The sequence below is a fragment of the Gopherus evgoodei genome, chromosome 6 (genome assembly GCF_007399415.2).
Source record: "Gopherus evgoodei ecotype Sinaloan lineage chromosome 6, rGopEvg1_v1.p, whole genome shotgun sequence".
Lineage (NCBI taxonomy): Eukaryota > Metazoa > Chordata > Testudines > Testudinidae > Gopherus > Gopherus evgoodei.
The window spans coordinates 7,810,535-7,836,484 of NC_044327.1; the positions used below are offsets into that span (position 1 = coordinate 7,810,535).

At 42.7% G+C, this 25,950-nt stretch overlaps 1 protein-coding gene across 10 annotated transcripts in view; it reads right to left on the minus strand.

The window, feature by feature from the left end:
• Window positions 1–25,950, minus strand: part of PIGG (phosphatidylinositol glycan anchor biosynthesis class G) — a 133,640-nt gene that overhangs the window by 77,968 nt on the left and 29,722 nt on the right. For 6 of the 10 annotated variants that reach the window (XM_030566185.1, XM_030566183.1, XM_030566184.1 and 3 more), the window contains 3 exons: window positions 22,764–22,976; window positions 9,481–9,698; window positions 1,754–2,035 (listed from right to left, as the gene is read on the minus strand). In XM_030566185.1, the coding sequence (XP_030422045.1) occupies window positions 1,754–2,035; window positions 9,481–9,698; window positions 22,764–22,976 (713 nt within the window). Of the gene's footprint in view, window positions 1–1,753; window positions 2,036–2,556; window positions 2,646–9,480; window positions 9,699–22,763; window positions 22,977–25,950 lie in introns of those variants that run through there. The other 4 variants (XM_030566191.1, XM_030566189.1, XM_030566190.1 and 1 more) reach the window with 4 other exon arrangements.

Consider the following 25,950-nt stretch of genomic DNA (forward strand, 5'->3'; position numbering starts at 1 on the left):
CAAGACAGCAAAAGAAGAATTTCTGCAGCCCTAAAGCTACATGAATTTGTGTTGTGCTTGTAAGTGAAGTGACTCATTGGCTCAAGAAACAAAAAGTTCCCTTTAACCTGACTTTGGGCAGATCAGTACAAATGCACATTTTTGAGTCTATGGCTAGACTTGGCAGAATTTGATTTCTTTAATAAATTCAATGGATGATATAGATGTTTCTTTCTAAGCATTTTTTTTAATTATCTATTTAAGTTTTCACAGTTGTGGAAAATTGGGGGGGGCGGGGGAGACACAATGATTTAATGATGCTGAGATTCAAAAAGTTAAACCTATCTAAACGAGCCACTGCTCCAGCTCCACTAATGCCAGCATTACAACACATTTTACATACATTAAGGTAGGACTCAAATTTAACATTCTCAAGCAGCATTTTTTTATTTTTATTTTTTTTTTTTTTTTACTTTGCCTATTGTAAATTTTGATCATCACTGCAAATTGTGTGCCTGTGTCTGTACACCAACATTTACCAACACAAATCTAATCATTCCAAGAACCTTCCAGCAAACCGCCCACAGGGATGGGAGAGGCATTCTTGCCTTGAGTAATGGAATGCTTAATGCAATGCTATATAAAGGAACATGGCTCTCTGCTTATCCTCAGCCCCTTCCAGCTGTTGGAGTGTGGGGATCTTCGCTGATAATTCATATGAACTCAGGTTACAGGTAAGCAACTTTTTCCTAGTACTAACCTTTTTTTTTTTGGCTTGTTGCTATTTATAAAACTGGGGGGGGGGACAACTATGAAAAAATGTGGAAAACTGTAGAAAGAAAAAGAGTATCCAGCACTGTTCACCATGACTAAATGTTTCCATCTCAGCAGAGAATATTAAGGCACTATGAAATGTTAGCAGTGTCAAGGTCAGACTACTTTTAGTTAAAGCAACACTAATCTAAGAAATACATCTCCTTATTTCATAGTAAATAGAATAAAAGCTAAAAGTCAAAGCCTAAGTAAGAAAATTCAGAGATGACTGAAGTGTGTATAGGCCATTTTGAGATCAACATTCCTTTTCAAGAGTAGACTATACAATCGGGGGTCTTGCTCAGCAGATCTGTCTGTTCGTTGATTAGTTCATTACTTTAGCAAGTATTTTCTATTTGGCACCAGACCACAAAACCAATGATTCTTTTTACAATCAAGAAACTATACAGCTTCTGTATTAAATATTAATTGATTTTGCATTATCACCACCTGCTGAGGAGGGGCAGTCAGTTTCATACAGCTGATGTGGTTTTAAAACCTCTGAATTTGTTTTATGAAACTAAAAAGCTAACAATGCCTGTTTTCTTACTCAAAATGTGTTCATGTTCCAGGATCTGGAAAATACAACCAGTTATCTTCAGTGTGCAGTATTCCAGCATCACGCAAACTGCTTTAGTTATATATGCAAGTGTCATTGCGTACGAGGTATGTAACTAGTACACTGCATAAATTGTTTCTGATCTAGTAAATCAAATGCAAAATTACACTCATCAGAACATTTCTTAAAGTAATGTGAAAATGAACATTTTTTATGATCTTCATTATAGTAATCAGTATGATGCCACAGTGACTATATCACATTTCAATGTCACTCTCTTAAAGTGGGTTCAAATTATACTATACCTTTAGCATACACCAGGAACTTCAGATAAGACTTTGCTCAAGGATACATCATAAACAGCAAAAGGATTCAACTATATTTCTTAAGGAGTGGTCTCACCTTAGCTGGAAGTTTGGGATTCTCAAGCATCTTTCCAAAGGCGGATAAAATTACACACATAAGTGCAGAAATCAGCATCATCACTCCAACTGCCATTAACCATGATATACTGCAGAAATAGCACAAGCTTTCCGCTGATGTGCATACAATTACATGAACTGCACACAGCATCAGGCACATCAAGTAAAACAGCAGAGAAAACAGCGGAGGGGAGAGTGGCACTTCAAATTCAGCCCTGCTGCTCAGTGCTTTCGGCATGCTGAGCAAAAGCAGAAGCAGAACCTAGAAAAGACAGCAAAAATATTGGGACGGTCACTAGATAGATTCAAAACTACAGTTGGAGTATGCAGCAAACATCCAAAGGAAAACAGTGTTGATGTTTTCCATACTGCATTACTAGTAAACATATTTTGCACCAAGGTTGTGTGTGATGGAAGGTACATGCCAAACTGGGCAGCTTTATGTCAATTGTAACTGAAGAATACACTTATATTTTAGTGTTTTTAAAGTGATACACAAACTGTTGCACAGAAATCCTGCAAACCCTCAATATACAAAACTCCCACTGATTTCAATGGCATCCCTGCACAGGGAGGGCTTGCAGAATACACCTATCTCCGAGAACTGGAAAGGACTTTGAAAAGTCATTGAGTCCAGCACCTCTGCCTTCACTAGGCAGGACCAAGTACTGATTTTTGCTCCAGCTCCCTAAGTGGCCCCCTCAAGGATTAAATTCACAACCCTGGGTTTAAGCAGGCCAATGCTCAAACCACTGAGCTATCCCTCCCTCCATGATTACTCACCTCGTGCAAAAACTGCAGTTTTTTGAGATGTGTCCTCCTATGGGAGCGCCACTCCAGGTGCACATGCGTCCCCTCTGTAGGGTTGCCAACTTTCTAATTCAAGAAAACCAAACACCCTTGCCCCGCTCACTGCCCCACCCCTTCCAAAGACCTGCCCTTGCCCCCCCTCTTCTGAGGCCCCACTTCCCTGCTCACTCCATCCTCTCTCCCTCTGTCACCTGCTCTCCCCCACCCTCTCTCATGTTCATTTTCATTCCAAGGCCCAAACAGGCATATTATTGTTTTGACAGATGTATTATGCTAAGTTCACTTTTTATTTTTTTACAGGACACCAGAGCTGGCAGCAAAATGGTCAAAGAGGGGTTTTTTTTGGTTTTTTGTTTTATTTTGTTTTACAAAAATGAAATTTCACAAAGGTTTTCATGATTCTTTCCCTGCCCTCTTCCCATTTTTTGTAACCAGCTCCATGTTTTTTGTTCACTAAAGTTATTGTAATTTTATCTGTGGAATTAGAACCACAGATTATCACAGCTGCAATGGGTCCATTAAAGGCCCACTCCTGAATCCCAAATACAAATCCATAGAACAAAACCACAGCAATGCACCTGTCCAGACACCTGTATAAATAAATCTGTAGAAACGGACTCCCACACCTACATGCAGATACATACGTGTATCCATGTGTACACATCTTACATGCACTAACAGATACTTCCACATTATTTAATATTACAATTATTGTTTAGTGCCTAGAGACCCCAACTAAGATCAGGGCTCCGGTGATGCGTGCTGGACGTACACATAAAGAGAGAGAGCCTGCAACAAAGAGTTTATAATGTAGCTCGACAAAGGTGGGGAGAAATGCATGATATATTGGCTCTTCTGAAATTACTGGTCAACAACATTCACTTTAAGAAATAATACATTTCTTCTACAGTTCCCTTCTCTATTAAAAATTTGTTATGAAATTAATACACACATTTTATTTCATCAATTTTTTTGTGTGCAAGCCAGCAAAAAGAATAAAAGGCAAAGAATTAAGCTGCAAATTTTATTCACCTCGGTATACACACATGCAGCAATACACACATCTCCCTACACAAAGACACACAGTCTCTTACATTCTTACAGTGCATGCACACACTTGCCTACACTGAGATGGGTTTTCATATACTTTTCCAGGGACTGCCTAAAATCACCCAACTGGGAACGGAGAAGGGTGAGCTGGAGTGGAAAAGATGGGGAGGGGTGTGTGGAGGAGAGAGGCTGGGGAGGGAAAGAGGCCAAGGACAAGAGCAGGGTGGGGGTGAGAGGGGGCAGTGAAGGAGAGAGGAGGGGTTGTAGAGGGGTATGTGGGGTGGATGGGGATGCAGAAGGCTACAGGGGAATGAGGATGTGGGGGACACAGGGGTGTACAGGGACATAATGGGAGTGCAACAGTGTTTGGAGATGAATGGAGTGCAGGGCTGTGGGGGCAATGGACATGGGGTGGCAGCTCTGGGAGGTGAAGAGGATGGGTGGGAGAGTGCTGTAAGGGGTACAGAGCTGGGATGGGTAGGTGTGGGGGGCAGAACAAGATGGGATGTGGGAGGAATGCAGTGAGGAGTATAGGGGTGCGGGGGGTTGGGGCAGGGAGATGGGGGTGCAGAAGGATTGGAGCAGGGAAGCCGTGCACATGTACTAATCAGCCTCATGCCCCAGGTCATTGTTACATAGCGCTGCACGGATGAACCTACCCTCAGTTCCTTCTCTACTGTGGAGCTGTAGAATAGAGAACGCCAAAGCAGAGGGGAAGATGGGCCCGCAGTGGAGCACCATAGGACACAGTTCTCGAAGAACGACAGTTACTGCACATGGTGAGTAACCATTTCTTCTCTTTTGAAGAGAGTCTTCATGGGTGCTCCATTCCAGGTGACTACCAAGCACTTTCCCTTTCTGGAGGAGGGGGCTTTAGAGTCAAGTCCAGTATGGAAGAACGTACACCTGAGCTGAACATAGTATCAGCAGCAGAGTCATGAGTTATTGCATAGTGATCACCAAACGTATGTACAGAAGACCAAGCAGCAGCTTTATATATTTTAATAATGGGCTCGTTTTTGAAAAATACCATAGAGTTGAAAAGGGACCTTGTAGCATGGGTTCATATGGCTGAAGATGCTTAAATATGATGAGATTTGTAGCAAGAATTAATGCAGTCGGATATCCACTTGGACAGTCTGATTAGAGATTACAGACCTTTTTGATCTATTTGTGAGCAAGACAAACAATATGGTCTTTAGCCCTATCCTGGTAGAAAGCCAAGGCTCCCCTGACATCAAGAGTATGCACCAGTGCTTCGTTTATCTAGGTGAGGTTTAGGGTGGAAGACTGGCAAGTGAATGGGTTGGTTAATATGGAACTCAGAGAAGACTATGTAAAAATTTGGGGTATGGTCGCAAAGTGATCTTGTCCTTAAAAAGTACTGTGAAAGGGCGGCATGCCATGAATACCCCTATTTCCCCAATCTGTTGCACTGATGATATGGCTAAGAGGAATGCCATTTTCATTGATGAATGGATGAGTGAGCAGGTAGCGATGGGTTCAAATGGTGGTCTTGTAAGACATTTAAGAAGCAGATTGAGGTCCCAAACCAGAGTTGGAGACTTGACTGTTGGAAAAAGATTTCCTAGCTCCCTGAGGAACCTCACTGCTGTTGGGGGTGCAAAAATGGAATAACCCTCTATTGGAGAATAGAAAGCCATCTTGGCTGCCAGGTGGACTCTAACGGAGCTCAGCAATAGCCCAGACCTTGTTAGTGTTAGGATACAGTCCTGTATACCTGGCAGCAATGACGTCGTCAGTGGAATATGTCTGAGATTACACCAACAGACAAAACTTGCCCATTTTTGAGAGTATGTGTTGTGAGTAGACTGCTTCCTCCAGTGTAATAGTACACAATCTTCTCTGAGCAAATTGTCTCTAATCTTGTGATCAACCAACCATGCTTTGAGACAAAGCACTACTAGGTTGGGGTGAAGGATCTTCCTGCCTGCCTGGGAGGGGACATGGGAAGCAGCCTGGAGAGTGACCAGTAAGCAAACAGTCAGCTGTATCAGGTAAGGAAATCAAGTTTGTTTTGTCCAGCTCTGAACTATTACGATGACTCTGGCTTTGCCCTTTTTTATTTTGAGTAGAACTTTGGGTATTAGAAGAGAGCCAGTGGGAACGTGTACAGAAGATCCAAAGACTAATGAAAGTGAGAAGCATCCCCCCCCCCAAGGATCAGTGACCCAGCCCACCTCTGGAGCAAAACTGGGCCCAGTTTTTCTCCAGATAAACTTGTTTATCTCCATTGCAAACAAGTCTCTCGTGGAAAGTGGGTCATGCCCCATTGCCAGAATATGTGGTGTAATGTGCTAGAATCTATTTCCCACTCATCGCTTTGGAAGAAGTGCCTGCTAAGTGTATCCGCAGTCACATTCTGAACCTCTGGAAGATATGCTGCTGTGATGACAACCTGATTGTGTATGCGCCAATTCCAAAGATTGACAGCCTCAGTGCAGAGGGAGGGGAGCTTGCTCCTCCTCCTTGCCAGTTGACGTAAAACTTGCATGACATGTTGTCCATCATGATCCTTATGTGTTTGCCCCTGATTCGTGGTAGAAACTGGAGACAGGCAGATGATATGACCACTCAGTTCCAGGAGGTTGACGTGTTGCATGGTCTCTTGTAATAACCATTTTCCCTGGGCTGTGAGAGTATCCAGATGTGCTCCTCACCCTCACAGGGAGGCATCTGTCATTATGACGACCACTGGGGAAAGATGTGCAAATGGGACTCCTGCACAAATGTGATAGTATTTCCACCAACTGAAGGATTCCTTTAGTTAGGTGGGTATGGAAGGTATAGCATATTTAAACTGTGTCTGTTTGGTGAATAGACAGTCCTGAGCCACCCTTGAGTAGCTCTGGAGTCTTGTGTGGTCTATGCTAAAGGTACCAGCTGTCACATACCCCAACAACTGAAGATAGTTCTTGACCAGGGCGCTGAGCTGGATAGCATGGGTTACATTGGAAAGGCCCACAAACCTATGCAGTGGAAGGGAGGTTCTTGCAGTGTTACTGAACTTGAGAGGCGCTCCTATGAATTCTAAATTTTGACCTTCTAAGAGGTCAAAGTGGATTTTTGAATTTTCAGTTGTAGGCCCAATTTGAGGAAGAGGTCTACAGCTTTGGAATTTGCTCATGAAGTTAGCTCCAGGGAGCGACCCTTCAGCAGTCAATCATCTAGGTAAGGGAACACTAAAAAAAAATACCTTTCCTGCAGAGCTGTGCTGCTACTACCGACATGACCTTTGAAAAGACCCTCAGGGCAGGTAACAGGACGAAAGGGAGCACCTTGTACTGAAAGTGGTCCGAGCCAACGGCAAAATGTAGGAATCATTTGTAAAATGGGTGGGTTGCAATGTGGAAATATGCATTCTGAAGGTCAAGAGCCGAGAATAAATCCCCTTGATCTAATGATGGAATTATCGCGGCAATGTCTACATTTTTAAATTTTTGTACCTTCATACAGAAGTGTTGAATAGCCTCAAATCTAGGATAGGTCTCCAACCACCACTCATTTTTGATACCAGGAAGTACCTTGAATAAAATCCCTTTTCTCTGTGCTGCATGGGAACTGGTTCTATAGTACCCAGGCATAGGAGATAGTTATTTCTTGGCAAAAACTCTCATAAGAGAGAGGTCCTTGAAGAGCAACAGGGAAAGTGAGTTGGTCTGCGGAAGAGTAGTAAAATAGATGGTGTACCCTATGGAGATGATCTCCAAAACCCATTTTTCTGTGGTGACTGACTCCCAAGCCCACCTGAAAGGGTAAAGACAGTTGCCAATGCGATGAAAGCAGGTGAACTGGTGCCACTCATAAGGATGAGGAGGCTAATTCAGACCCTTAATTAGCCCATCAAAATTGCTGATTGGAAGTGATAGGCCAAAGATTGAGAGGTGGATGGTTTCCATCTCTGGAATTTCTGCCTCTTCTGATGGGGTTCATACAACCTCTGGGAGGTCAGGAATTGGGCAGGACAGAATCTGAACTGTCTGGGACTTGCTACACCTTCTCTTGTAGGCAGGTGTATAGATCCCAAGAGAATGCAAAGTAACCCTGGAGTCCATGCCAACCTCCTCAAGAGAGATCTGCAAGGAGTCAGCAATTCCCTTAACCAGATCATGAAACTGTTTAAAGTCATCCACCATGGATGGAAGGAGGAGGCGTAAGTGCTTCATCAGGAGACGAAGGGGAGAAGTTGACCAAAAGATAGACCTCTTCATGGGCTCTAGCTTCCTGCTTCTCAAAGGTTTCTTCTCGAGGATCAGGTCTTCTAGAGGGGGCATCTGATGAAGGTTGCCTATCTCTGCAACAAGTGGTGCTTGAAGTTGAAAAACTGCTGGCACGGGCTGTCCAAAGGTTCAACTAAGGCCAAGAAGATGGTGCAAAAGGCACATGAGACTCTGGTAGATATTTTGTGAGAGTGGTGATTGGCTCAGAGACTTCTGGAAAGGTGCCTCTATAGGGGTGAGGAGGAGAGTACTGGCCCAATATTTGGGAAATCAAGGCAAGATCTTCATCAGAATCCTCTTCCTCAAACTCTATATGGAATGGTGAAGCCCCAGGAGAAATGAGAGATGAAAAGGCCAGTACCAGGTGAATTTACAGCTATCTCAATGCCCTAAATAATGAAAGTATGTCAGAGCCAAGAGCAGAGAAGCAGGAATCTCAGACACAGCCAGGTCTTGCAGAAAACAAAACTCCTGCAGTACAGAATGTGCTGTCAGTACAGAGCCAGTTGTCTGCACCAAAGTAGCAGCGGCTGCGGGAGCTGACAGCACCATGAGTCTCAGCCAGTCTGAGAGAAGTGTGGTTGTAGCCTGAGTGAACTTCTTTGGTACCAAGGAAGTAGAGGAAGAGCTCTTCTTGCCACCTCAGTCCGCTGACAGCACCGATGGATCTCTCCAGGTGCAAGGCTTTGCCATCTTTCTGTCAAATGGTGCCCTTGGTACCTGAGGAACCAGCAGCCTCATGAGTACCGGACTGGAGAACAGATAGTGCTGATGTAGCTGAAGACACTGACAACCTCTGCTTTTTAGAACTAGATTCCTTACCTGGTCAACTTGGGTTACAGTCTTTGGAAGACTTATGAGAGGAGTCTTGGGTTTTTCTCTTAGATGCCCTTGAGGAGTGTGGCTCAGAGAGTTGAGACAGCAGAGCTGCTCGGAGACTGGTGTATGGAATGTGAGGGGGGAGGTGGGTCCCTTGGCCTGGGTCAGAAGCTGTATGGAGCAGGAGTTGAGGGCATTGAGCTTTTTGCAGGAAGCACTCCTTTCCCAGGATTACACCTTTAAGCACAAAGAATAAATGTTCCTACATCTGAGAATTTGACCCTGATTGCTGAAATGTGAACTTTACATCATCATTAAGCACAAACAGAACGTTGGCATAGCTGCTCTTTTCTTTTTATATAGAGCAGCTCTGTTCATGAAGCAATATTGGCTAGTGGATACAAGAGCAGTTAAAGTTGGAGCACATCTGCACACTTACTGTAAATATCAAAGCATAGAAAGCATAAACCGAAGAGATTATACCAAAAGCTTCTTAACACTTATCCCATAAAATAATTTTGGTGTGTTAAGAAGTTATACTTCATCTTTCAATGGGAAAGAGTTAACATTGTGAAACAGTTCCCATTTCCGACAGTAATCATTACTAAGACCATACTATGTAATCAAAAGAGCAAATTGAATGTTTCTGCTCTTAGCTGCTTCATAACTAGATGTGAATTCACAAGAACATAAATTGGGAAGGGACCTCCTGGGACATCAAGTCCACTGTCCCCTAGCACAGCCAATGCCATCATACCACCTCCTTCCTAAACTTATCAATTCATACCTCCAGGACTATCACAGTCCCCACCATCATTGAATACATGTCGTATTGTGCCACTTGCTTGCTCAGTGAAGAACTCAGGATCTTCAGAGCCTCTAAATATTGCTTAAGGACCTTTTTGCCAAGGTTTAAGAGGACTTCTGAATTATTTCCCTCTAGGTAGAGTTTGATCCAATTCCCATGGGATTTTTCTGCTATCTTAAAATGCTCAAATCCAGGATCTAGTAAGAAAGGAACAGGTAAAAGGATAAGTAAGTAAATTAGTAATTATCAGAGTCCTGATTATATTTTTACACTTCCCAGGAAAACCTTGCTTCAGGACCTAAAACAATTGTAATTTCACCCCGAGAAAGATATAAATCCTAAATATGTAATCAAATCTATAATGAGGTAATTATCCCAGAATAAGACTGATTAATCCCCAAACAATGAAACAGTAAAGCCCTCAAAGTTGAAAATAAGTAAACCTACTGAAAACGAAATATCTATAAAAAATTAGAAGAACTTTCCCAACTGACACACACTTATATACTTAAGTCTTGTCAGAACTCATATGTTCTCCATTAGGATCACTAGTTATTCATAATCAGTATAGACCAAGCTCGATATCTTCTGTTGGTGGTTCTCTAGAGGGAACACCAGTTCTTTCCTTCAACTTGGGTAGGAAAAGCACCAGGAATTTGTATATAATGTGATATGAACTATTTTATTTTAGTTTTAAACAATAACACTGCCAGCAATGCCTTTTCTGATTTAAAGTGTGAAGTTTTCCATATTTGTCTCACTGTCCAATAAGACACGGCTTGTTTTCTGGGTTCTATCCAGCATATTCAAAATGTCTTTTTGCAATATGGGGCATGTAACTTACACTATTGATGGTAAAGAATGAGTTTGTTAGAGCCTTAAATCAGTGGATAAGCATAAAGCACACAGGTCAAGCCAGTCTCTCATTCAGAAGTGGACACAGGTACCATGAGACTAATATTAGACTGCATCCCTGAAAAGAAATCCTTTTAAAATGTCCAACCTGAAACACTGCAAGTAGCCTGGTTTATCAGATTACCTACCAGCTGAGAATCAGGTCCCTTTCAAGCCTGATTCCTAAAACCCTAACTTCTAAAAACCTTGGTACTGTATGTTTGCAAGTTCCCAAGGTTCTCTACTGGAATTAATCCCTTTTAAAGGTTATAGTTTCACAGAAAAGTCCTGTTTCTTAGGAGCACACTATTAAGGAAGCTACAGCAGCCAAAAGCGACAAAGAGTCCTGAGGCACCTTATAGACTAACAGACGTATTGGAGCATGAGCTTTCGTGGGTGAATACCCACTTCGTCAGATGTATTCACCCACAAAAGCTTATGCTCCAACACGTCTGTTAGTCTATAAGGTGCCACAGGACTCTGTCACTTTTTACAGATCCAGACTAACACGGCTACCCTTCTAATACAACAGCCAAGATATTTCCAAGACATGAAGACTTCAGCCCGATTGTCAAGCCTTTTAAATCTGAGTCCGTGAAAAGTGAAGGGATTATGATCAGATAGTCCGACCTTGTGCACGACACAGGTCATAGAATTTCACTAAATGGCTCCTGCACCCAATCCATCACTTCTTGTTGAGCTAGGGCACATCTTCTGGAGAGAGATTTCATCTGGATTTAAAGACTTCAAGTGACAGAAGCCACTACATCCCTAGGTAAATTGCTCCAATGGTTCATTACCTTATTTTAGTCTAAATTTTCTTAGCTTCAGCTTCCAGCACTGAATCTTATGTCTTCCTGATAAATGAAAGAACCCTCTGTCAAGTCTTCTACTCACGCAGGTACTTGCAATCTGTAGTCAAGTCATCTCCTAAATGTCGCTTGGATAAACTAAATAAGCTAAACTTCTTTAGCCTCTTAGCTAGTGTCAATCGAATTTCTAGTATCAAGAAAAACAAATTTCAGCAAATCAAAGTTTTGAAAGGAACAACTTGAGAAACAACCCCTCACAAAATTGTTTTAGGGGTGGTTTTCAGAGTCACTGGCTTTGCCCAAGTGCTGGCCATGAAAACATGCATTTTCAAGGCCTTAAAGAGTTAACGTACCCTCGGGGAAGGAGGCGGCTTTATCAGGCAAGTACCAACATCTTCTGTAGAATCTAAGTTTTCATTTTAAAAATGAAGTTTCTAACGCTTATGGTTGCAAAGATAAGTTTCCAAATGTGAACTGTGAATTTAGGAACTGTAATCCTCCCAAGTCTGCACACAGAGCTGGTGCTCCTGCTCCTGCTGGTTTGTCAAGCTGCAGAAGTGAAAACTGCTGCTATTCAGAAACTTCTAAGCAAAGGTAAAACTGACTGCAAATCTAGGAGCAGTAACAAAGGCAAGAGCGGAGTGGAAGACTCAAACTGAAGCAGTGGGAAAAATCCTATCAGAGAAACTGCCACCCCGCTCAGCAGCTAGAAATCTCAGGAACAAGGAGAGTGGCAGAGATGCACCTACACAGCTGCCAAGCTGTTGAAGGAAAATAATGTACCTTCTCCCTTCAAGAAGTCAGAGGGTGTTGTTTCAGTGGTGCCACACACTAATTAGTGAAAGTCTGATATGAAAGATGGAGGCCTCAAACATTTTGGTAGGAAACTATGCACGCTCTCCCTTCCAGCAGCCTGAAAAAGATGGTTTCTCAACTGATCATTGTCTCTGGACAGTGGCCATCCCATATTTTCTATCAGTGCCCATGGCCAGCAACGTGTTGGAATACCCTGGCCATGCCCCCTTTAATTCCTGAATCCACAGGTTGCTGTGTAACCGTGGGCAAGTCACTTAATCTGTGCTTCAAAACCCCATCTATAAAATGGGGTGATCCTCCATTCCCTGTCTTGTCCTTTTGGTTTGTAAGCATTTGGGCCTGGAGCTATTTCGGACACCACTGTACCAGGCACTGTTGAAACCTCTAGACACTATTGTAAAACACATTTTCTGTTACAGGAAAATATAAAGTGAAGTAAAAACAGAAGAGTAAAAAGTTAATAATTTTCTTATTTCTGTTATGCTTTCAGAGTATTTATAATATAAAGTTGATTCGCAATAAATTCAGTACAGGGTGTGCAGTACACAAGGAAAATACATCTTAGCCATTCACGGGGAGGTTTGAATTGTGTGGCAAGACAATTTTTTCCACACTGCCCAGTAACACCTTACTCTTCAGGCTGTTAAGTGTATGGTTTTCAAACTCCCTGTAGTTTTTTCTCTTCAGACTGTGCTTTTAAGCCTATCAACAGCTATCTCAAACCATAATTTAAAATAAAACAGGGTTGAACTACCTACCAATATTGCAAAGGCTAAGGTGACTGAAAGAAGAAATACCTGAGATTTGCAAAGACAAAATGAACTTTCCCAGAGAGAATGGCAGATCTGTTATTCCAAGACTCATCTTCCTCAGTGCTCTCGGGAAGATCTGAGACGCAGAAGATAACTGCTAGTTTTTCAATTGTAGAAACTCATTTACTCTCTGTAAACATCTGAATAGGAGTTTTAGTACTCTCCCCCCGAGACTGTAGTGCCACCATCTTTACCTCTGGATTTTAACCAACTCCCTACAAATTCAGTTTTTCTCCCCACTCTAGGATGGAAAGCATCTAGTTTATTCAGTTACATCAAATTTTGTTCCAAGAAAGTTACCGACACAATATGGTGTCAAGGAAACATCCACTGAATATTTCTGTTGAGATAAGCAGAAGTATTTGTTGCAATAATAGTAAATGAATAAGGGCTCCTCTAGACAAACAATTTGTGTACTGCAATCTGGAGTGCAAGTCTATCCCCTGCTAGCCTGCCGTAAATCAACTGTCCATATGGTCCCTGCTACCAAGCACTAAAATTGCCTAGTACCCTTGGATATATTCCCATTTCAAAGCAGAGTTCCTGCAAAGTTTGCAATAATGACTGTCAGACTTGAAGGTATTTTCCTTACCCCCAGGACTCTCACCAACTACCTTCTAAAGCAGCCTCCAACGGTTGTGAAATTAAGAATTCCATCCATGAATTTTTGGTGCATAATCTTCTAAGATTACAGATGATTTCAGCTAAATTTATTCCAGCAGTTACAAATTAAACCAGTACGTCCAGCACAAAAATTGAAGTTGCTGGAATCAAAGGACTTTTCTACTCTGAACAGTGAATGGGTAAAAACGGCACTCACTCACTTGGGCCCATCTGCTCCTCGTATATATTCAGTTACAGCTGCTTACTTTAGGGACAGGGATTCTTTGCTTTTTTTAATAAAACTTTTTACTCCCTGGCAGAGCTGCAGCTAGAAGTGTGAGCTAAATTCTTTTTCTTCTGCAGCAACAAAACTCTTTAGAGAGAGTTTGTCAGTTACAGCTGTGCAATCCTATTGAAGACAATGTTGCACACATGTAACTGACTGCAATCATTCTGCCTGCAGAATCTTTTGAGGAATAATGCATGAGAACAGAAGGGCCCAGATTCAATTTGCATGACTGGTTGAACTTAGAAACTTTACTTAATATTGAATCTTGAATGACAAATGGAACATCAGAATGCCTTTTCACAGTCATTTTTCAGTGTAGACTGACTTCATATTGCCATCCCAAATCCCCTTGTTGTTGTGATCACTGTCAGCCATTTTATTACGTGATCACTGTACAGCCACTTCTGCCCTGAAACAAATCTCCATTTGTATACATTGCCTGGTTTGAGACTTAATATTACAAAGGTATTAAACTTTTCCTCTGCTAATTTTTCCTTCTGTACCATTTTCACTTACAGCAGCGTTTCGCAGATTGGCCTCTGTGGACCCCTGGGGGTACACAGGCGCCGCTGATCAACTCCTCCCACTCCTTCTCAGCACCTCCTGAACAGCTATTCCCTGGCATGCAGGAGGCACTGGGAGGGAGAAGGAGGAACAGGGACAGGATACACTCAGGGGAGGGTCAGAATCATGTCCGGGGCCGCTGGCCCCACTGATCAACTCCTCCCCCTCCTTCCCAGCACCTCCTGCATGCTGGCATGGGGGGAGGGAAGAGACAGGGAAGAGGAGGGGTAGGGGTGGGGACTCGGGAGAAGGGGTGGAGTGGGGCCAGGGTCTGGGGCTGAGCGGAAGGCTTGGGAGTCCATGGCAAATTTGTAAATCAAAATGTGGGTCCTCGGGTTACTAAAGTTTAAGAACCGTTGTCTTATGGATTAGTTAAGTGTGAGGCTTGGCAAAATACCTCTAACTGTTGTAACCAAAGCTGCATCTTTCATATCAGCCCCTGTCCAGTATACATGATCAGTCTGAACCTGAACTCATTTCTGGCTGCTGGAAAGAAGAAGAAACTTTCTCTTTCCTCCTTATGAACCCAGAGGAGTGCTGGCTGCTCCAAGGACTCCTTACTCTACCTTTCACCCCAAGCCTTCTAGATGCAGAAAGAAGGTGGGAGAAGAACAGAGTAAAGGTGATGAAGGGTCCAAGCACCTACATGTAATGAGGAAAAGACTCCATTCTATTCCTTCACCCGCCTTCTTCGGAACCTCTTCTCTCTCTCTCTCCACTTAATCTCTGCCCACACCATTCCAGAACAGCATCAGCAGGAAATTGACGTGATTCTTCACAGTTTCATTGCAGCCCAAATGTGTCTTATCAGCAATGACACGAACCAGAGTCTAGTTATTTTACTTTGCTGCTTCCTGGCAGAGCTTAGAGCAGCAGCAGAGGCACTGGAGGCACTTCCAGATGCCAAAGACAACACTTCACTGGTTTGCATATGTATATTCATTTCCATAAGCAGAAGGGCTAGAACCGTGTTTTTAAAACAAAAAATCTGGAGAAATTGATGAGTCTGATCCCCTGGCTTGTCAGGGAGAGCTTCCCACTCACTACCCGCAAATGAACTTTCCAAGCCAAGTATTACACCATTTCACAGGACTGTAGATCTAACATGCTATTTTAGTCTATTTATGGGGTACTTTATATAGAAAGCATGTTTTCCTTTGTAATCTTATTTGGACATTACTGTATAGCACCTCAATATGCTAAATAGGTATTTAAATTTGTAAATAAAAAATATAGCTGAGAAATAGCACATGGTCACATAAAACTATAATCTAACAAATACGAGGATAGCATGAAGTTACCTTCACTCCAAATTTGCTAACTTATGCTTGTGATGTTCTGTACCTCGGGGGAATACCCAGCACCCCCATGTTCATCCTTATAATATAATTGTGTCGTATCTAATGCAAAGTGTGTCATTTTGGGTGTCTTCAAAAAGCTCATAATGTACTGAGCATTGTTATTATGGTAATGTTATAGCAAAGTTTTTATAGTAACGTTATAGGATATAATTTCATGTATACAGTTATGAGGCTGAAAATGTGTCCAAGGCCAGGCAAAAACTCTCTAAGAGCAGAGGCGCAGTTCACACCTCATCAGGGCATGTATAGGACAAACCCAGCCCAGCCTCACAGGAACAAAGGACATTGGCCTAGGCAACAACAAAGGATCTGCTGGAATCCTGAGTGAGTCCTTCCCTTGGTCAGTTTGAGACTATGATGAAGTAATGCTCACCTGACTCTGAAGGGGGGAGGCAAAGCCAAGAGGGAAGAACAAACATGATAAAAGGGAGACATTTGCCATGCTCTTCCACCTCCGTTTACAGACACCACCACCAAGCGACTAAAGCACTGATCAAAGGGGAGAGCCTGGCTGAAGGGCAACCAACCAGCCTGTGGTGAGAAGCATCTAAGTTTGTACGGGCATTGAAAGTGTTAAGATCAGCTTAGAATGTGTTTTGCTTTTATTTCATTTGACCACATCTGACTTGTTATGCTTTGACTTACAATCACTTAAAATTTATCTTTGTAGTTAATAAATCTTTTTGGTTTGAAGCGTGTCAGACTCTCATTGGGATAACAAGCCTAGTACATATCAATTACTTTGTTAAATTGACACATTCATATAACCTTGCAGTGCCCAGCGGGCATAACTGGACACTGCAAGACGGAAGTTCCTAGGTTTGTGTCTGGGACCAGACACATTAGCTAGTGACATTCGGTTGCACAATCCAAGGAGCAGCTTACATGCTGGAGGCTGTGCGTGAACAGCCCAGGAATAGGGATTCTCACAGCAGAGCAAGGTAAGGATGGCTCCCAAAGTGAAGGACTGGAATGACCTAGCACATCACCAGTCCAGCCAACACCAGATGGGAACATCACAATGCTTAAGAGCAATATTGTTTATATTTTTGCACTGGATTTTTTTAACATCAATATTAATTCTCCATCTTTGTTATTCCAAATACATCTATTTTTAAAAACAGTTGAATCTAACCACAATTTGACAGCTACAAATAATCCAGTTCTAAGAAAGCTATATAGGAAACTAATATATAGGTGAATGTCCTTGTGGCTCTGTAACTCCTACCTTCTCAAGCAAAGAGAGAAGAAAATGCTTAAATTCAGTGCATTAGTAACAGCACTATGGTGTCAAGTATCAGAGGGTAGCCGTGTTAGTCTGGATCTGTAAAAGCAGCAAAGAATCCTGTGGCACCTTATAGACAAACAGACGTTTTGGAGCATGAGCTTTCGTGGGTGAATACCCACTTCCTCAGATGCATGTCACTATGGTGGACATATCTGGGTCATGGAGACTTAAGAATTCTGGTTGGATTTTATTCCTGACTGCTATATAGTGGATTGGATACAGCAAATTTACACGAAAACAATGATTATCAAACATAAGACAATTCGTTCATTTCAGTTTTTTGAGGTAGTTCAAACATTTACATTTGCCATTATGGTATGGTTATAACCTCAAAAGACACTGGGTTTGCTTTTCTTCAGATGAAATTATTTTTTCCACGTCACTTAATCACTTATCTTTTAAGTCCTCCTGCTGAATTCAGTTTTTTGTAGATCACTGAGCATGTCAAGTTCTATTTTACTAGATTTTGTAACATGCACTCCCAATGTGCAGCTTATGCTGTCTCAATGTCTTGCAGATCCCCTGGTTAAGAGCAGGATTCAAGGAATAGGTAGCTCTTATAAATGTGGCTGTAATTATGCATGTTAATTCAGAATTATGTACTTCCATTCACACACACCATACAAGCTCCCTAGGACATTTCATTTTCTGACAGTAGGAAGATTGCTCTCCTAGAGTAACTGAAGTAACATTACGTAATGCATCCACTGAAACATCGAGGACCACAAAGAATAATATAAAACAAGATTTTGACCAAACTCCATAAGATAATTATGTAAGACTATTTTATGGCATAAATCATAGGAAAGAGTTTCAAAGTCTTATTTAACTTAAAAAGGGGGAGGATTAATCCAGGGGAAGCCAACCTACGGCACACGTGCCTAAGGCGGCACACGAGCTGATTTTCAGTGGCACTTACACTGCCCGGGTCCTGGCCACCAGGCCGGGGGTCTCTGCATTTTAATTTAATTTTAAATGAAGCTTCTTAAACATTTTTGAAACCTTATTTACTTTACATACAACAATAGTTTAGTTATATATTATAGACTTATAGAAAGAGACCTTCTAAAAACATTAACATGTATTACTGGCACGCGAAACCTTAAATCAGAGTGAGTAAATGAAGACCCAGCACACCACTTCTGAAAGGTTGCTGACCTCTGGATTAATCTTTAGCTCTCACTTCTTCCCAGTCTCTCCACCCTGAGCCTCCTTTCTCATCATGCATCATGAATTTTCCTGGATAAAGCTAGAATTATCTGTCCCACAGGGAAGTTCATAAGTGTCAGTTAGGAGGGAGGGGCTGACAGCTGGGCCTCATTAAGGACACAAGCCTTTTAGCCTCTGAGTTGAAGAGGAGGCCTTTTGATTCAGGGAGGAACAAAGTCTTCCTGGAATCTAGGCCAAGATGATCTCTGCATACACGGTGTATGTGGCCACATCTTCCATTACACTGGGTAGCTTTGTACTGCTCCCAAGGTCAAAAGCTGCCTCAAAACCAGCTGTCCCAGTGACAAGAGTCTTCATACAAAATGGGAAATGACTGCCTAAGAAGGAGTAGTTCAGAAAGGGATCTGGGAATCATAGTAGATCACAAGCTAAATATGAGTCAGCAGTGTAACAGTGTTTGCAAAAAAAAGCAAACACTCTGGGATGGATTAGCAGGCGTGTTGAAAGCAAGACACCAAAGGTAATTCTTCTGCTCTACTTCATGCTGATTCTTCTGCTCTACTTCATGCTCTTCAATGGAGCCACGGGACCAGCAGACCCTCCGCAGGCACGCCTGCGGGAGGTCCACCACAGCCGCGGGACCAGCGACCGGCAGAGCGCCCCCCATGGCATGCTGCCATGCTTGGGGCGGCGAAATGTCTAGAGCCGCCCCTGGGAGTAGTGTGTCAATTCTGGGTGCCACATTTCAGGAAAGATGTAAGCAAATTGGAGAAAATCCAGAGAAGAGCAACAAAAATGATTAAAGGGCTAGAAAACATGACCTATTAGAGAAGACTGAAAAAACTGGGTTTGGTTTGTCTGGAGAAGAGAAAATCAAGAGGGGACATAACAGTTTTCAAGTACATAAAAGGTTGTTACAAGGTGGAGGGAAGTAAATTGTTCTTGTTAACCTCTAAGGATAGGACAAGAAGCAATGGGCCTCACTGTCCGGATGCCTGACTCCAGACTGCCAAAACAAGTCTTCTACTCTCAACTCAGCCAAGGCAGAAAAACCTCAGAGGAGGGCAGAAAAAATGTTACAGGGATGTCCTCAAGGTTAACAGGAGGAAAATCAACATTAATGTCAACTTGTGGGAATTTATAACCCAGGACCGACAACAATGGAGGAACTACTGGAGACAGGGAACTCAGCACTTTGAAAATCAGATGCAACTACATGTAATGGAAGAACAGAAGTGAGACAGCGTGTAATATGGCCCGACCTAATACCCGAAGGTCACCCTCCCTGCTCAAAAACACATCTGCAACACGGCAGAGTCTGCAGCTCCAGAATAGGCTTCAGTCATCAATGGACCCACAGATCATTTGAAATGGACAATCCATGAAAGACAATCATCCTCAACTTTGAGGGATTCCTGATGATATACATATATACATATACACACACTTCTACCTTTTTTCAGGCACCCAAGCATCATATTTAATACATTTATTGCTGATGCTACACACTGGACAGATTTTTTTTTCAGTTCACTACCTTAGCCTGTTACTCCTTGATCATTTTCCCCTTCAAAAGATCCTACTGCTTTTGGCCTCAAGGGACAAGAAAAGTTCAAACTACGTTTAGAAAAAATTGTTATTTCATATTTATATCCATCATCTGAAATTTCTCAAGGCATCATAGTTTTTAACTGGCCAAAACACAGAGTTTGCAAGCTTCAACTCACAACCAATCTCCTCCTTGAATGAAACGTTTCTTATCCCTGCTAATTTCTGGTTAGCAGCTTCTCCACCACAAATAAGTATTGCATCTTCTCTGTAGAATTCAGAGATGATCCAACCGGTACTCAAGGTTCCAGTTGCCAGAAGCTGGGAATGGGTGACGGGGATGGATCATGTGATGATTCCCTGTTCTGTTCATTCCCTCTGGGACACCTGGCACTGACCACTGTCGGAAGACAGGATATTAGGCTAGATGGACCCCTGGTCTGACCCAGTAAGGCCGTTCTTATGTTATGATCTAAGCGCTGCTGTTCAACTCAGGCCACTAGAAGAATTTTTTAAAACCTGCAGAAGCCCTCCAGCAACCTATTAGCATTCAGACAACCTGAAATTACATTAACTAACCTAAATATATAATTGCCTTCAAGTCTCTCTTTAGAGAAAAAAAATTATTTTGTACTCCAGTCATTTACCAGACTATCATAGTGAGCTGTATGAGAAGAGAATCTGCTAAGAGAAAGAAAATTAGCAGGCAAGAAATTTCTCATTCTGCAGCACAGCTTCTCTTCTCATTCATCACAAGTGGGAAGTAGTGAGCAGTGATTCACAGACATAGGAATAAAGGATAAAGCAGATTTCGTCATTATGGTAAAGTTATCAGCAGAAACAGAAGTTGCCCCTAAAAAGCAAATCCTTGTAATTTAAAAAAGTATGTGAGATCCAATACAGTCACACCTTCTTCTACCAAAGGATGCTTGTATAGAGGAATGGAAGCCTAAATTGCAAGACTTCCTCTGATGAGCCTCAGACTTGTCTCCCACAGTGTCAGGCATCTTGAAAACCTCCATGAATGGTAACCCAGATACTTAGCATGTAAATGGTGCAAGATTTTAACATCTTGCCTGGTGCAACTTTGAGGCCTTATGTCCTGGCATTTTGGTTGGAATGAGATGAACAAGGAACAATTGGTGTGTTCACTTCATATGCTTGAGATTTTTTTATTGCTCTTGGAGTGCCCATTTATGCCACCCGCTTCTAAAGGCATGCTAAGGATTGAAACAAAATGGGATAATTATTTTCCAGGAATTATGGAAAGAAGAATTTACCTTGAGCATAAAGGTTTCTCAAGCTCTAATAGCAGCAAGGGCAGCTACCCACTTTGTCCTGGTGCTCAGTTGTAGGCCCCATTGCTGTACAACAAACAGCACTGTACAAAGATACAGGCTGTTAATTGTAGGTGGTCCAGGTCCTAATGAAATGGAGTGCCTGCTATAAAAAGTCTAGTCTTTCCTGGAGGTGTCACAGGCTGTCTATGAAGTTCACAGAAATATCTTCTGGACCAGTGGAGAAGTAGGAGGAAGACCTGAATTCTTTTCTATATCCTTTGTATGAATGGTCCTGAAACACATTACATCTCTCTCTTTGCCTGGAGCATAATATCCATTGCCACAGAGAAGCTTTGACCTCTGGTTACTCCCCGGTTTGGGAGGAAGAGATACTTGTGCTTCAACTCGGAAGCCAGCCTCTAACAGGAGGTAGGAGGAAACTTGCCTAAAGGGAATGTTATGCCATAACTTACTGGCCACTGTCAGACACAATACTGGACAATGAACCACTGGTCTGACCCTACAGGGCCATGTCTATGCTTTCTTTTTCCAAACACGCAACTGACACAGCTGTCCAAGTAAGCTGAAGGGATAAGTACTTTAGATTTGGGGAATTCACCCTCTAGGTATGCTCTCCTCCCTTCAGGATTGTTTCCATAGTGAGTGTGCATGACTGGCTGAGAGTGAAAACTGGACTGGCTTTCAGCATGTTTGTATTTGCCTGCCCACAAAGACCCATTTAGATGTGATCCACAAATGACACTTAATTTTGCATTGCCTCTGGAGGAATTTCTACAAGCAAATTGAGAAATCCCATTCAGGAGATTGCATAGCACCAGCTGTTCAGTGGGGATAACTGGTTACAGATGATCATTGATACTAAGAGGTTTTTGTTCTTGGCAAATCTTTACCACGATGGTATAATTATGGCCAGAGTCATGCCTGTTTTGACCCCAGGTTAGCAATTCTCTGCAGTAGATTCAAAAAGTTCCGGATTTTGAACTGCTGTGTTTGAATCCTTTCTAATAGCTAGCAAGTTATGCATGGGTCTGTCTCTCTGTACTGGGCACTGACTACCTTTTCATCCATGAACAAGTATATACATAAGAAATGTCAGGTGGTCACAAGTTAAGACTCACTGCAGAGGGTAGAACAAAAGGAGGCATCTTGTACAAGAATTATAATATCTCTTACACGAATGCTCCCTCTGCCTTTGTTATGCTGAGGATTTTGTTTGGGGGAGTGGGGAGGAATCTAAATTTCCTTGACAGCTTCAGTTTTCTCCCCTCTGCTAGGAGAATAGTCTCTTCTTAAATACCTTAGGTGCTGGTAGCAAGCAACAGATTTCTGTGTTGGCTTTGACAGTGATGAATGAGGCCTTTATATATATTCTCAGCTACTAATTTCTTTGAGAAACATGTGCTATCATAACACTAAAGTAGTGAAGTTTGGTATTATTTTTTTAATTACACAGAAGTCAGTAGCTCCTGCACAGAGTGCCTCATTCATGTATTTACATATCAAACTTCAGTCACATCTGACTTTACTTGAGATGCCTACTTTATGTGATCATGTCTCTTGCCCTTTGATTAGCAGCTTGACCCCATATCTATGAACCTTAATTTAAAATGGCATGCAATAACAAACACTAATATGCTTAATTTAGCATGTACTGTTCTCAGAACTCACCTCGACTGACCTATCAGTTTGTATTGGTGAGTTGTGTTCTTGTTCCTAAAAACCTCAAATTGACGTTTAAGTGTCTCCTGCTGATTGAGAAACAGGACACTGCTAGATACTAGAAAAATAACTTCAATTGACTTACCCTTTTCATATGTCGGCATGTTCTCCTGAAGTAGTGTACTAAGCTGGAACCCATTTAAATGCAAGAACCTTAGTTGTTCTCTCATTGTCTTCCCTTCTATAACGGAGAGTATAATATTCCCAACGCTGTTTCTTGAAATTGGCAGGCCAAGACCTATTGCCAACGTAGCAGCTAAGTCTGTCTGTTGCACAAGTTCTGACTGTTTTAAAGGGCCTAGAATAAGAAGGAGAATACTTATATTACAAAATGATTCTGATTTGGAAGGAGGAGCTGCCAGCTTGGGTAGTCTCCGTACATGTTCATGTGAACTAGATCAGACATCTTCCCACACCAGGGGCTGCTTAAAAACAGATTGCTTGGTCACAGTATAGCTCCTCTTCCTTTCCAGCTGCTGCACCGCAATAGAGGACAGCAAAAGTGTTATTAAATTCTTATGCAACATTACTCTTCCACATTAGTAATTATTGTAGTTTTAAGCAAACATGCATGTAATTATGAATAGGACAGGATGGTCCATGAAACCACCTTTGAACTAAGTTGTGGTCCACATTATGAAAGTGCATGACAATCCCTGTACTATATAAAAACACTAACGAAGTTGGAGGTGACATTCACTGAAGCGTACACTCTGAACTATTCTCAGATTTAAAAAATTCTGTGACTAATAATTTGAAATAACACACATTCATCATTTTCTTGAAAATTATCTGTATTGAGATGACACCCAAAGACTGACTTAATATCTGGGCTCCAACATGGTAGGCAAAAAGCACAAGAGATTTTAACCAGGAGGAACTAAAGCTGCAATTCTGCTATTCCACGTAAGCAGGCCTAATGATTTCAATGAGGCTTTGTGCAGGGTACCACCACATGCTGCAGCTTGCAGGATCAGGGCCCCAAGGCCAATCCCATAGACTCTTCAACACATGAATAACTTCACTCACATGAGTGCTATTGTGTGCATGCATATGTGCTTAAGTGCTTGCTGTGTCAGGTGCTAACTTTCTGGAAAACTATCAGCGTTTCCTTGTGTGTGTGCCTTGCAAGCTGCATGACGGCATTTTAAAAGATTCTTTTAAGAGCTTGTGTCTACAAGAATAGCCAAGATGGGTCCTGCTATAAATAAATTCACTTCCTGAGAAAAGATCACTATAGTGTCTATTACTCTTATAGCGCCTTGTTAGAGCATTAGAAGTTCTCTTCTCATTTTCAGTCTTGCTTTGATGGTGTGACCCTAAGAGTCCCTCAATTCAACTGGCAGAGGGTACACCATACTGCAACTTACATCAGGCCTGACACACTCAGTGTTCCCAACACACTGTTGCCATAATATGTATCTAAATATGAATCTAAAGCAGAGGTGGGCAAACTACGGCAGATGTGACTGTCCTGCCAGGACTTTGAGCTCCCGGCCGGGGAGGGTTCCCCCTCCCCCGCAGCCTCAGCTCGCTGTGCCGCCAGCCCTCTGGGTGGCAGGGCTACGAGCTCCTGCAGGGCAGCACGGTAGGGTGGCTAACTCCGGTCGGGAGGTGTGGCTGCCAGTCCTGCTGCTCTGAGTGGCATGGTAAGGGGGCAGGGAGCAGTGGGATTGATAAGGGGCAGAAGGTCCGGGGGGGGCAGTCAGGGGGACAGGGAGCAGTTGGATGGGGCGGAGGTTCGGGGGGACGGTCAGGGGATGGGGAACAGTGGGGGTTGGATAGGAATAGGAGTCCCAGGGGACAGGGGTATGGATAGGGGTCACGGCAGTCAGGGGAAAGGGAGCAGGGGAGGGGTTAGATAGAGGGTGGGGTCCCAGATGGCGGTCAGGGGACGGGGAGCAGGATGGGTTGAGGGTTCTGATGGGGGGAGGAATGGGAGGGGACAGGCTGTTTGGGGAGGCACAACCTTCCGTACCCAGTGTTCGATACAATTTCAGAACCCCAATGTGGTCCTCAAGCCAAAAAAAGTTTTCCCACTCCTGATCTAAAGGGTGCCATGTAAGGTATCATATGTAAACCAGTGAAACACTGGTCCTGGAAATCACGGTAGGTTGCATACAAAGAGTTATAGGCATGCACTGGAAACAGGTTCTTCAAAGGTGTTTGGAAAGCAGTCCATAAACCCAGCCTTCCCTAGACAGAGGGACTTTGACCAGAGGGTATACAGGTAGAGAACAATTACACAGAAGGTAAACAAAGTAATCAAACCCAGAAGAAGAGCAAATTACGATGAGGATGTGAAATCAGCTTAGTTAGCACACTTGGGACCCCCGAGTCTGAATCCTGCTTCCCAGCAGATCACCCTGACTCTTTAGGCAAAGACAATGAACTTTGGAAAATACAAGGAAGCAAAAAGCAACTGGAGTTAGCTATGACTTAGACCACATAGGGAACTGAATCCTCTGAGCATATGAACACGGGATTCTCTTGGCCTGAAAGACAGGAGCTGCTGGTAACTTGATCTAAGTGAGAAACCTGCTTATGAAAAGATTGTAACTTGCTAAAATTACGTTTTAGTGACTGAAAGCATGTTTTGTTTGTAACCATAACTGTCTTTTATTCTTGCTTAGAATCACTGAAATCTCTGGTCATGTCTACACTAGCAAGTTTACAGCAGCACAGCTATACCGATACAGTTGTGCCACTGTAAGGCCGCTCATGTAGCTGCACTATGCCAACAGGAGAGAGCTCTCCCGTCAACATAATAAAACCACCTAAATGAGCGGTGGTAGCTAGGTAGGCAGGAGGGCATCTCCAAACAACATAATGCTGTGCAAAATGAATGTCGCTCGAGGGGCGCTTTTCTCACACCCCTGAGCAACATAGGCTTTGCCGACATAAGTGGAAGTGTAGACATGGCCTCTGTTCCTCATTAATAAACTTTTTCTTAGTTTTAATACAACCATCTCCGTACTGTTATATTGAACTAAGTGAGAGCCTTCAGCAAATCTAACAGACTGATGTGTCTGGAGGCAGGAAACAATTTCTGTGAATGTCCAGCGAGAGAGAACAGACACTGCTGGGAGACATCTCTGGGGAACTCATGTTCACAGATTGTTACCTATAAGGCAAGATTTAAACTGGCAGAGCCTTGAGGCATTTGCTGGCAAGGCAGACAAGCTGCTGGTCAGGGGCCTGATGCATAGTTTAGCAGCAACAAAGCTCTCATTTGCTGAGACAGAAGGTAACAGTGGCTTACAGTTCTGGGA